This window comes from Carassius gibelio, chromosome B5 (genome assembly GCF_023724105.1).
Source record: "Carassius gibelio isolate Cgi1373 ecotype wild population from Czech Republic chromosome B5, carGib1.2-hapl.c, whole genome shotgun sequence".
NCBI classification, from domain to species: domain Eukaryota; kingdom Metazoa; phylum Chordata; class Actinopteri; order Cypriniformes; family Cyprinidae; genus Carassius; species Carassius gibelio.
The window spans coordinates 29,844,399-29,857,249 of NC_068400.1; the positions used below are offsets into that span (position 1 = coordinate 29,844,399).

General features: G+C 36.9%; 1 protein-coding gene across 2 annotated transcripts; it reads right to left on the reverse strand.

Moving 5' to 3' along the window:
* Window positions 1–9,740: 9,740 nt before the first annotated feature.
* Window positions 9,741–12,551, reverse strand: LOC127958843 (activated RNA polymerase II transcriptional coactivator p15-like). 2 transcript variants are annotated; one of them, XM_052557857.1, is made up of 5 exons: window positions 12,456–12,551; window positions 11,174–11,243; window positions 10,875–10,994; window positions 10,275–10,383; window positions 9,741–10,096 (listed from the first exon to the last, which is right to left on the reverse strand). In XM_052557857.1, exons 2-5 carry the CDS (start codon window positions 11,240–11,242, stop codon window positions 10,017–10,019), a joined length of 378 nt encoding a protein of 125 aa, XP_052413817.1. In that variant the 5' UTR covers window position 11,243; window positions 12,456–12,551; the 3' UTR covers window positions 9,741–10,016. The 2 variants fall into 2 exon arrangements, with proteins under 2 accessions (XP_052413817.1, XP_052413816.1); XM_052557856.1 differs by having other exon boundaries at window positions 11,174–11,246; window positions 12,456–12,550.
* Between the last annotated feature and the right edge of the window lie 300 nt (window positions 12,552–12,851).

A 12,851-nucleotide genomic window follows, 5' to 3' on the forward strand; every position in this document is an offset into this window, starting at 1 on the left:
TGCAGCACTTCATGCTTCCTTTTGCTGACCAGCTTTTTTAAGATGCTGATTTCATTTTCCAGCAGGATTTGGCACCTGCCCACACTGCCAAAAGCACCAAATTTTGGTTAAATGACCATGGTGTTGGTGTGCTTGACTGCCCAGCAAACTTACCAGACCTGAACCCCAGAGAATCTATGGGGTATTGTCAAGAGGAAAATGAGAAAAAAGAGACCAAAAAAATGCAGATGAGCTGAAGGCCACTGTCAAAGAAACCTGGGCTTCCATACCACCTCAGCAGTGCCACAAACTGATCACCTCCATGCCATGCCAAATTGAGGCAGTAATTAAAGCAAAAGGAGCCCCTACCAAGTATTGAGTACATGTACAGTAAATCAACATACTTTCCAGAAGGCCAACGACTCACTAAAAAAAATATTTTTAATGGTCTCATGAAATATTCTAATGTGTTGAGATGTTTGTTGTGAATTGGTGGGTTTTGTTAAATATGAGCTCATCACAATTAAAAGAACCAAAGACTTAGACTACTTCAGTCTGTATGCATTGAATTTATTTAATACACAAGTTTCACAATTTGAGTTGAATTGCTGAAATAAATGAACTTTTCCATGACATTCTAATTTATTGCAATGCACCTGTAAGTATTAAAAGGGAAAGCTCACCTAAACTGACCCTTGTTCCAAACCTGCAAGACCTTCATCTATCTTCGGAACAAAAATTAAGATATTTTGATGAAATCTGTGACCCTCCATAGACAGCAACACCACTACCATGTTCAAGGCCCAGAAAGGTAGTAAGGACATCATTAAAATAGTCCATGTGACATCAGTAGTTCAAAGGTAATGTTATAAAGCTATAAGAACACTGTTTTGTATGAAAAGATAACAAACTAATTTACTCAATTTCTTCTCTTCCGTTTCAGTCTTCACCACTGGTTCAAGAGTGTCAGGTTCAAAAGCCGGTGTTCTGACGTCAAACCCTTATGCGCTGGACCTTGTTTACAAGCAGAGGAAGATGCACACTCTACATAAAACAGTCCGAAGATTTTGACAGTGAAGATGACTTGCAAAACTTACTTATTTGAACCAGAACATACAGATGATGAATCCTGCATCAGCAGCACAACAAGTATGCGTCATATTACTCTCCTGAACCCGTGGTGAAGACAGAAAAGAGAACAAAATAAATTATTGACTTGTTATTTATGTTTTATTTGTGCACAAAAAGTATTTTCATAACTTCTATATATATATTTTCTTACTACTTTTCTGGGCCTTAAACATGGTACAGTAGTTGCATTGCTGTCTATATGGATGGTCAGAAAGCTCTTGGATTTCATCAGAAATATCTTAATTTGTTTGATGAAAGATGAACGAAGGTCTTACAGGTTTGAAACAACACGAGGACTGACAGAATTTTCATTTTTGGGTGAACTATCCCTTTAAGTACACTTTATTATGTCTGTATATAAAGCTTTTTTTATACAAAATTGTAATATGTGGGTGAAACAGCTAATGACTGACCCTAGTTCCTAAAATATCAATGTTTTTTATTCAAATATTAGCAGATTTATAAAACTATTCTATGTAAAACATTATTTGAATTTTGTAAAAGTTTATTTTAAACTTTAAATCTTTGCATAAAACTTTGCACTAAACAATAGATAGATAGATAGATAGATAGATAGATAGATAGAGAGATCAGCATTAGTGATATGTTGAATTAAACCTAAGGAATAATGAGAACACAGTAGAGGTGCAATTCTGTGTCATCAAAATACATGAAGACGTACACTGCAACAGTTCACTTTCATACTCTTTCCCCGATGTGACTGGAATGCAAATATCCAAAGACAGGTACCAGGAGACCTCGTGAGCTATGTTTTAAAGAGTTTAGTTTCATGTTTTGAAAATATTTAACACATACAGAGTGCATTCTTCAATCCACCCCTGACAGTGCTGAATGTTTGGCCTTGTTGTACAGCAGACACCCCCTGTTGTTTCGTTCCTCTTCCTCTCAGAGCAATCTACAGTATGGGGTAACACATTTGGCAACATTCCTGTTTCCTTTTAAAAGAGGCCATGGCAGCGAACATACGCATGTAAAAACAAACTCTCAGGGACAGGTTAATAGGACCCACAGTCCTCATAGGGATTAGAAGAGGCACCATGCCCTCACGTCTGGAAGTCAAGTAGTCCACAGTCCAACATTCAATAATAGCCCATACCGGCAGGCATTTGATTTTAGTAACCAAACCCGAGATACGGACACCTAGTAAATGAAAGAGATGTTTTTAAAGCAGTTGAACAAGACTCTATAAAATTCCCTCATAATCGACATGTAAAACACATGGTGATTTTTATACATAGAAAAATGTTCCCTTCAGCATTCATATCTGTCACCTACGTGCAAATCAGTAACCCAATAGGCCCCAACCAGGAGTTTAGAAAAATGGAAGTCCACTTGAGTCCAAATAAAATGAAGAATGTGACATTGTAAAAGTAATGATTTTCGGAACAAAATAATAACACGACCCAAGTCTATTACTTCAAATTGTGCTGCAGACATTCCACTAAACTTCCTTTCACCTCCGAAGAGCCTCCTTTCCCCTGGAGGACACATTAAAAATCCCTCCAAGTCGTTAGGGGTTTGTTGAAATCCAAAATATTCCATTTATTAAAGCTTTTAAATGAGATGGAAATGTGAAGTGTAGAGTAATGTTATAAATGGGGTTTGTGACTTAATTAAGTGTAGCGAGGCTTGCCTCTGGGCAGTGAATGGCTTAATGGCTTGGTATGAGAGTGTGACTGAATGCCTGCATTTCTTCACACTGCTAACTGAATTAGTCAGCAATTAGTATTAGTGGATTAGGCCATCTCACAGTCCAGGCTAACAAGGAACATTCCCAGAACTTTCTTTTAAAGGTATGTTCTTGCAGTAACATTAATGGTACGTTTTAAGGTATCACACTCGGGAAACATTCTCAAAACATAAGCAGGAAACCATTGTTCATGAATCTGTTATACTGAAATTTAAGAATGACTATGGAATGGTTTGGCCATTCTAGTTTTAAATCAGTACATCTGTTAATGAATCAGCTAAATAAGTCAGAAATCATGGAGCCCTCTCCATATGTACATGTGCTAAGAATGTTTTCCAAATGTCCTCATTAAAACGTTTTTTATAACCTAATTAGAAAGGTTTTTGCACTTCAATGCAAACTTTTGCTTTATTTGAGTTAGAAAAATATTCTCAGGACACATTTATTGTACAGCTATATTTTGGAGCAGTAACGCAATGATACGTATATGTATTAGCCTTGTTCTTTGTTTCTAATGACACTTTTGAGAATAAAACCATCCAAAAAAAGGATTGAGAGTTACGGTTCTCCAATATAATGAGGAGACCGGTCCAAGCAGGGTTTGTCCTAGAATTCCTGTGGTCTGTACAGCAGATAGACTTAAGCAAAGAGATGAGTAGCTCTCTGTTTAAACATCCTCCAAATGGCATTCTCTGACGTCCCACGGCCGAAGAGAAACACTACATGTTGACACTGCGTGTGCGGTAGATGCGTTTACGTCAGAGATTCTCTGCTTCTTTTTTTTTTTCACCTCTTCTGCAATTCTTTGTTTGTTTGAATGGTCTATTATTGCTTCCCATTGTTTGGTCCTGTCTACATTCTGTCCTTAGTAGAGAGACGGTGGGTAGACAGAGCGGTGTGAGGTCTTCCAATACAAAGTATTTCTCATGTCTCAAATAATCAGGTTCCAAATTTCTAATTATCTGTAAAGGGAATGGTAGGCCCATTTGATACAGATCTGTTTATTGGATCATAGTGTGAACAGCCACAAAGTGCATTTACTCTTATTTAAAAATGAACAAAAAATCAAATATAATAAATTCAAAAAATGAAAATAAATTAGAAATGTTTTTTTTTTTCACTCTTTATTTTGGTTACCTCTTTAGTATGAGCATTTGGTTTAGATTTGATGTGTTTTATTATGTATTATGGAAAAGACCAGAAGGTCAGGAAGCCTCTTGGATTTTATCAAAAATATCTTAATTTGTTTTCCCGAAGATGAACGAAGTTCTTACAGGTTTGGAACGACACAAGGGTGATCCATTAATGACAGAATTCTTGGTGGAATTATGCCTTTAATTAACCTCTTGTATATAAAAGCAATATCACATTTGCCATAATGCTAAATATCAGAATATTTGCAGTTGAATCTCAGCAGCACTGATTCAGTATTCCAGCATGATTTATCTGATACAAGAAAATCAGACTAGACATGGCACAGATATATATATATATATTTTTTTTTTCACGTCGTCTGCTATGTGGTGAAACAATACAGCTGGGAGTACCTCAATGTAATAAGGAATTTTTAGTGTCCTTAGAGTCTTTAAACTGGAAAAAAAGGAGGAAAAACAGGATATGAACAGGTCAAGTGGAAAACCCTCATCCCTGAAGTGATTCAAACACGGGAAGAACGACCATGAATATTTAATGACTGTACTATTCCAAAAACTTTCTTTCCCCCATTAATCACAGTAAATTTTTCTCCAGTGCTCCCTATAGTCTTTCAGTTGATTGTATTTTCCACTATTAATGCAAACTAAGTGAGAGATGGGAGTGTGATATCATTATCTAAATTCTGCACAGTTTGTTTATTGATAATACTATCGGAACTGATCTGTGATAAGAAAATCCACTGTGGATACACCCAAGCAAATAACAAGATGATGAAGAAAAAAAAATAACAAGATGATTTGCCACAGAGGCCGAGTTGTTGACACTAGATAAATGAGACATGACTCCTTATATTTTCCCTCTTTGGCAAGACATTTCTCCGCCTGTGAGCAAGATAGCACATTTGGACCACTGCGTCAAAATTACAACCATGACTATCTTAATTGTGTCCGTTGGGAATCAAAGGAATTAAAGTATGGCTTAAGTTATGGCATTGCATAATGCTTCAACCACACAGCCATTTGCAGCAGCACACCGAGGGATCATGTCGGCGCCCAGGCGGATTCAATCCTCCTAGGCTGCCGGAAATGTAACTTTCTGTCCTGCTGTGTAGCAGGAAATCTGGCTTATGTAAGTGACAATGTACCACTTATTTATTTAACTACACACCGAATAAATAAATACTTGGGCATGAACTACTTATTTGAGTTTTCCTGTGTTTTATCTTAAAGCTTTCACAATGGAAAAAATTGTCCATTACAATGTAGTAACAAGCACACACTACAACTAAATTACAGTGACATTAAAATTGTATTCATCTGAAGTAAATTTCACGACAGTGGATAATTGAGACACAAGTTGGTTACACAAAAATCTTGTCCACTGTACAATACAAGTACATGGAAATCATGCATTGTACAATACAAGAGATGTAAAAATAGGGCTTTTTTTTCTGTACACTGGCAGAGTGAGTAGATCACAGCTGGCATTTTTCAGTTTATTATGGGAGCCAAGCTATATCTCAACATGGGGGATTGTATATCTCTCTATATCTCAACAAAAGCTCCCTCAATGCCACAAAACATTACAACACCTCTGCTTTTGGGGAATATGTCTGTATTGAGTATAGAGATTTTCAGAAACATGTTGTTCCAGACACATAAGTCATTCATTCATCTTTGGAACATATATCAAGATATTTTTGATGAAATTTGAGAGCTTTCTGAACCTGCATAGGCAGTAACACAACTGAAACATTAAGGAGCAAGGTTGCAAGGACATCGATAAAATTGTTCATGTGACATCAGTGGTTCAACCTTAATTTTATGAAGCTATGAGAAAAAAAATTGTGCACAAAGAAAACAAAAAATAAATATTTATTCAACAATTTCTTCTGTGTCAGTGTCAGACTTTGAGACGTTCATGACGATCCGTGAAAGTACCATAAAGCTGTTGTGAACATGCTTCGAAGACTCTTGGATTTTGAAGCTCCCGGATTTCATCAGAAATATCTTAATTTGTGTTCCGAAAATTAATGAAGGTCTTACGTTTTTAGAACGACATGAGGGTGAGTAATTGTGAGTAATGATTATGATTATATTCGTTTCAAACTGAAAACAACCAAAGGCATTCTAGCAGAGTTGTCTCTGCTGTGAACATGCACTGTTGGGGGACAGCAAATACTGGGAATATCTGTCCGCTGCATGGCGAGATTGACCAATCAGTATCAAGTATTCCAAAGAGCAGTGTGGTAATGGCTGACACATTCCAATACCCTTAGGCACATTTAAACACAACTGACTACCCAAACAACTCATCTGAGCGTGAAACTAAATCCTGGCAAACAACACTCCTTGTGAACAATAAGTGTTGGTCCAGGCTGGGCAGATTTACGAGGTGGCGTGGACAGTCAGGTCAAGGGCACCTCCAGCTGACCTCAGGGACGTTCTGCTCAATGGGGTCCCGCAGCCAGCAAGAAGGGCAGTATAAGCCCCAGCAGAGAGGGGAGAAGTTATCAGCAAGCTCACAACATTCCTCTGTGTTCTCCAGCTAACATGAGCAGCCATGTCTGCATCTAAGCTTTGTCCTAACAATGAAACAGCCGATATGAAATATGAAATGTGATCTAGTCAAAATACTGCCAACAGCACTTTGATCAGGACACAATAAAAGACACGAGTCAGGTTTTTGAGTTTTACAGTTAACAATACTACACTAAAGGCTTATTTTTCTTGAACTACAGACGTTTTATATTTCTCAGATGAATTTGCCATTCAAAGCCATGAGTCATGAGTAATAACAGACACGTAAGTATTTTCATATGAGTAATCTGCAAAAATATTTACTAAGCAATAAATATGGTGATACATGAGCCAGATATTCATGTATAAGAAAGCATTTGTGAGAAGAGTTCTGTGTATATAATTTTTTTTCTTGAATCTGCACGCCGAAGAGGAAAGTGTGATCAAACAGAATCTTCCATAAAATAGAATGTCTGATGTCTGTTTTATCATTACAGTCAGCAAAGCAACATTTCGTCTCATCCCCATTCTTGATTCCTTGACCACCTTTGGGGTTATACTCATTAATCATGAATGAGGTCCTGTTTTGATCTATCTTCACTTCTGTGGCAGCTTCACCAAACTGACCTCAAATGTAAGCAGAACATATCCATGCCAAAGACAACTGCAACCATTATTAAACTGACACTCACTGGACATTCCACGGAGCCAGCCAGGATACCAACACATTTTCGGTTTTCTCCTTCAGCTTTGAAGGAATGACAGAATGACAGTACATTTTGGTAGAAATGCACCACAGCGAGAACACTTTCGCCAGGGTGAAGTCAAAGTGGACTCGTTTTTCTTCTGACGTGTTTGAGATGAATGATTTTATCCTTGCCAGAGGGTCAAGAGGAGTGAGTCTGGCCTATAAACTTCTCAATATCATTTGTCCATTGTAAAGATAATTCAACTGTAGACAAATTGGCAAGATTCTGCCTTAGTTCACAGCCAAAGCGGGTTCCAGCCAATACCATCCCTGTCACGGACAGGAAACTCAAGGCGCCCCGTAATCAATATGCATTTCACATCTCAATGGAAGAACAAATTCCTTCCATGAAACTGAATCCGTTATATTAGCCACCATGGAGTAAAACAACAGAGGCAGAGACATCCATCAAAACTGGGCTGAAAGGGTTTCCTCATGCCTTATTCTCTCCTGTAAAACCCACGCCGGTTTGATATTAGCCCAAAGATGAGCTACACGCCCCAGCATATTTCCATGTCCAGATGGAAACATAACCTGAAACTCAGGCGCTGCAATATGCAATGCAATACTCAATGACAGGAGAACCAGTCCAAGAACCACAGACACCAATGTTCAATCGCCAGGCTCAAAGCAGACCCTTCAAATGGAAGCAGATGTTGGACTTCTGATGCATCAGTGACCTAAAGTGCTCCAAAACTAGTAAACTTGTGTAACACGCCTGCCCAGCCTCTCGTTTCCATGATATTCTGCATATTCCTCCATCCATCATAAAAGCATCAAAGTGATAAACAGGAAATCTCAAGAAGATGGAGGCTGCATGGATGATTCAAACCTCCTCCAGTTATCGGGGACATTCAACCAGTTCCTATTTTGTGGACAGATGGTCGCACTGTGTTTGTGCTTTCATCACAATGATTGCAGACCAAAGCACAAGTTGCAGCACATTTTACTGAACAAATGAATTTGATTCCTTAACATCGCTCAGTTCAGTGTGTTCAAAATATCTATCACACTCTGATAGGAAAGGAAATTCTCATGCATCAGCGTTGTTTGATGCACTGCCAAGACTTTTGAAACAAATTCCTTTCCTATCAACAACTAACATGTGATGGAAAGAACTTCACATTAGTAAGCCACAAACATGCTGTCTGGTATCAGAATTGGGAAAGGGTACAAAGCAGAATTTACAACCTTAACTGTATCAAATGGAAATTTGTACTCTACAATGGTCAGTCCGTTTTAAGAACTTTGTGTCATCGTTAAAAACATTGAGAAGTTGAGAAGATGGTTTTCTTGTCCAAAAACTAGCAGCAGAAATACAATTTCAATAGACCATCGGTGCCACCTAGTGATAACTTTCTATTGGGCAATTTTGACAAATATGAATGCATGGTCCATTTTAACCTAAGGAACTTTTCTGTATTAAACACAAAACAATGGAAGATGAAAATTAACTGATATGAAATCTAGTATGAAATCATACACACCACACCAAGCTCAGGCCTACATACTGTGGCCACTGGCCATCAATAAAATGTTTCATTTTATTGTGATCAGTTTTACACACTTAACATTAGCTTTACACTAACAGGTGTACATAACATAACTCATGATTTTAGAAGAAGGAATTAGTGACTGCCATTTTTCAAGTTGGGAATGAAAAGCTGTTTCACTCAGAACATGAAATGATTACCTCTCAGGAACTAAAATGAACCTTGGTGGTTGCAGGTAATCTCCATAGTAACCACCACCTGAAATGCAAGCAGTGAAACAGAAAAAGAAATATTCTTTTCTAAGGCAGAGCTTTATGTTCAAACCTTAGGATGCATTTGATTGATGCATATAGATTTATAGTTTATGTACAATTATTGCACAAAATGTCTTAATGCAGAAATGCTGTTTAGTTAACCAATTCTGAAATATGGTTGTTAATATATACACACACATACAGTATAAAAGTAGATAATTTTTTTAAATGTTTATTCACAGTATTAACCTCTGCATCTCAAAAAAATGAGCTTGCACTGTGGTTACCTCGTACTGAAACTACCCCAATAATGCTCGCTTTGCACGCAACACTATAAACCATATTGTCTCAAAGACGTGCTGGCAATACAGTGACTACCATGATTTAAGAGTGATTTAATTTAGACAGCAAATGCAATTGATGCAAGATGGCTCTTCTGGACAGTCGAGTGAAAGGGCTGTTTTTATTCTGGAGTCTGGTCTATGTTTGAGTGGGTGTACGGACCATTATAATTCCTGCTCCCACGCGAACGTGAGCAAATTACACACAAGCACTCAGGACTGGACACAACAAGCATCATAAAGAGCCAAACGCCTTCATTTTAAGTCATCCATTACAGCTTTGTTTATTGACAGAATCACAACAACTTCCAGTTTAAAATATGCACTTTACCATGATATAGGGAACAAAATATAACATGGTTAATATTTTTATACTAAAAAAAAAGCAAAAAAACACAAGACTAAAGAATCCAAACCAAAAAAAGCCTTTATTATGTAGGCAGAATATGAGAACAATGCAGCTATTGTACTATTAAAATAACAATCACCCAGTCAAGACTTACTATTCACGCACAACATTTAACAGCAGACAACTGGATATTAACAATAACAAAAACTGTCTCTTCAAACTGAACATTATACATATAGCACAAGTTGAAACAGGAAACATTTTGTTAAAGTCCCTGTTTACCAAAGCAAGGAACTCGAAAAAGAACCAGACAACCATTCACTGCACAAAGAGCTCTTACAATCTTCTAATTGCATCATCGATGTCCGACATTTGTTCCTTCAGCTGATTCCACTGCTCAGGATTCAATGAAATGCCTGAGGGTAATTCAATACAATTGATGCAACAAAACTACTATGGCACAATAATAAAACGTAATACACACAGGATCGTTCTACCTGCACTGAAAGAGATTTATTTGACCAAGAGGTCAACGTAGAATGGCACAAAAATACATCAAATGAATTGGAGAAAAATAAATGGCCCCATAATTACCTTTTTTTCCAGGTTTCATCTCACCAGCTTGGTCCATCCAATACTCTCGAATGTCAATCAAAACCTTGCCTTTGAAATCTCTGACACTGACGTATCTCAGCTTTCCAATCTTTCACATATCAAAACATGAATGAGCCACCAGGGACAGTGAATAATAGCTCTAAAATCAAATACTAAACTTGAATTATTATACTCCATTAATTTTTTTTTTTATCTAAAACAGAAGGAATTGCTAGTTACTGATATCCTTGTATTGAATTTACATAAACCGGAATAAAAAGAACCTGATAGAAGATGTGTTACTAATCCAAAGGAAATGTAGAGGTGCATTACAGATCAATAATAATAATATATATGATATTATAAACTGATGTTAATCTTGTTGCCAGCAAGATTGTTTTCCATGTTTCAATGCACTATTGCTCCTTATGAGCTCTTAAAACTACTCTGCAAGATAATTTAAATGTCAGATCAATATAACATGTCCATGCATTTATTTATTTGGTAAGCAGTTCTACCACATAAGGGATAATCTATAATCATTTGGTCATTAATAAACCCTGATAGGGCGGTCAGGACAAAAATGCTGAAACACTCAACCTGGAACAAGTTATCATCATTGTTTCTGTCACTCTTAGCAGAGCCGCTGGGTTTGGAGGTCTCTCCACTTTTCTGTTTTTTAGCAGGCTTCTCAGGAGCACTTGCCTTCTTTCTTTTGGCCTTTGGTAGAAATAAGGAGACAAAAACAAACACATGACCCTTCAAGCCTGCAGCACATATTCAGATTAAATATTCAATGCTGATTTCAAGTTAAATGCAAGTCAGGAAGCATAAACTTAGTTTTCCAGTTGGAGAGGCTATATTAATTTTGTTGCATTTATGTAAATCAGTGTTCATACCTTTGTTTCTGTATCACTGTCCGAACCACTATTCGAAGTGGAAGACAGCACATCTTTAGACTTAGGCATGCTGCTGAAGTTGAACACAAGTACAATTTCATGTAAAATATGACTCAACACTGCCCCCTCAATGCACCTTATGGAACTTCATTTAAGTTGTGAATAGAGATATTTCCAGGTAAGTTCGGCTTTATTTTGTATATAACAGCAGCTCAGTCTATTTAGAAAGGGACCCTTGATGTAAAAAACCCTGTGCTTTATTCTAACTGCTACATCACAGAATTGAATGAAGTTGTCTTGTAGTTTTTGAAACAATATAAATGTGAAATACATGAACACTAAAATGTAGATTCTTTAATTACAGAAAAATCCTATAAATAACATAAATGCCATATTATCTTTATTAGCTACTACGTCTCATCAACGCACAGGAGTCACACAATATTGTTTCTAAAAACACTTAAGTGATCCTCAGAACAAATCTTGTCAATATTAATAGTTTATTTACTAACAATTGTGAACCATACTGTTATAGGTGGGGGAAAAAAACAAAACAAAAAAACATGAGCACAGACACAGTGGGGTTATTTTAATATTTTATTAGTTTTCCAGACTTTCTCTGACCTAGAATCCAATTGTGAGATTTCCTGATATTCCCAGAATTTCCATCATAACCGCTGAAATACTAGTTTATTTTGAAGACAATTTGGATCTCAAAAAGTATTAAATTAACCCTTGTAAAAAAAATGCTACACATATTTTCTTAAACTGTAGGGCAAGCTAGATACATTTTGCTACATACATTCTGCAATATTTGTGATTTTTTTTTAAACCCAGATGATTTAAAATTTGCATTGATGTTTCCGAACTTCCAGCAGCATCCCCTCCGACGATCGCTGTGCGTGAGAGAGAAGATTGCCATCTTGGCCGAAAAGATCCATCAAGCAAGAGAAAGGCTTGAGGCCGATCAATAATAACTTTACTTCACCGATTTACCTCCATATACGGGAATGGACGACATCAAACTGCAATTTGTTTGTTCAACCAAAAATAACTCGAGTAACGTTACATCAACACCTGCGAGTATTGCGCTGCTGATTATGTGCCTTTGCATCCCTAAACTAAGGTGGAAAGATAGGCCCTGGATAACACAATCATATTAGAAGCGGTTTTGTATGACTGGTCTTTATATGATTCTTCGTGGCTTTTCATTTATTTAACAATTGCGTGTCTAAAATAGACAGTTTACTATTAGCTTTAGTATGAATTGAATAGGACTTACGTTTAACGTTGTGCAGTGTCAGTCACGCTCAGCGGGGGGAAGTCGAGGAAACGATAACCAACCATATGGCTAATAACGTCTCTCAGAGGGCATTGTGGGAAATGTTGTTTTCTCTTCTTCTTTGATTTTAATGGCGGGTTGCGAACCAACTTCCAAGGTGCAAACCGCCACCTACTGTGATGGAGTGTGAAAAGAATGAATAACCCTCCAATATCCTATTTTATAGACAACTATAATTTAATAAAACTTAATAAATCTCATGAATGCATGTATTTGTTTTCTTGAATTAGGACCATCATTTAATAAGATAGTTATATTAAATTATTGGCATCCTACTGCTTGTAATTCTTCCTTTGTATTTCATATGTCTTGCATATATCTTCATAACATGCTCTA

Excerpts from the sequence above, each read along its gene's own strand:
- LOC127958843 (XM_052557857.1), bottom strand. The coding sequence starts at position 11,242 with ATGCCTAAGTCTAAAGATGTGCTGTCTTCCACTTCGAATAGTGGTTCG. Across the intron at positions 10,995-11,173 it reads ACAGTGATACAGAAACAAAG|GCCAAAAGAAAGAAGGCAAG; the intron begins GTATGAACACTG and ends TTTCTACCAAAG. Across the intron at positions 10,097-10,274 it reads GATGAAACCTGGAAAAAAAG|GCATTTCATTGAATCCTGAG; the intron begins GTAATTATGGGG and ends AATTACCCTCAG.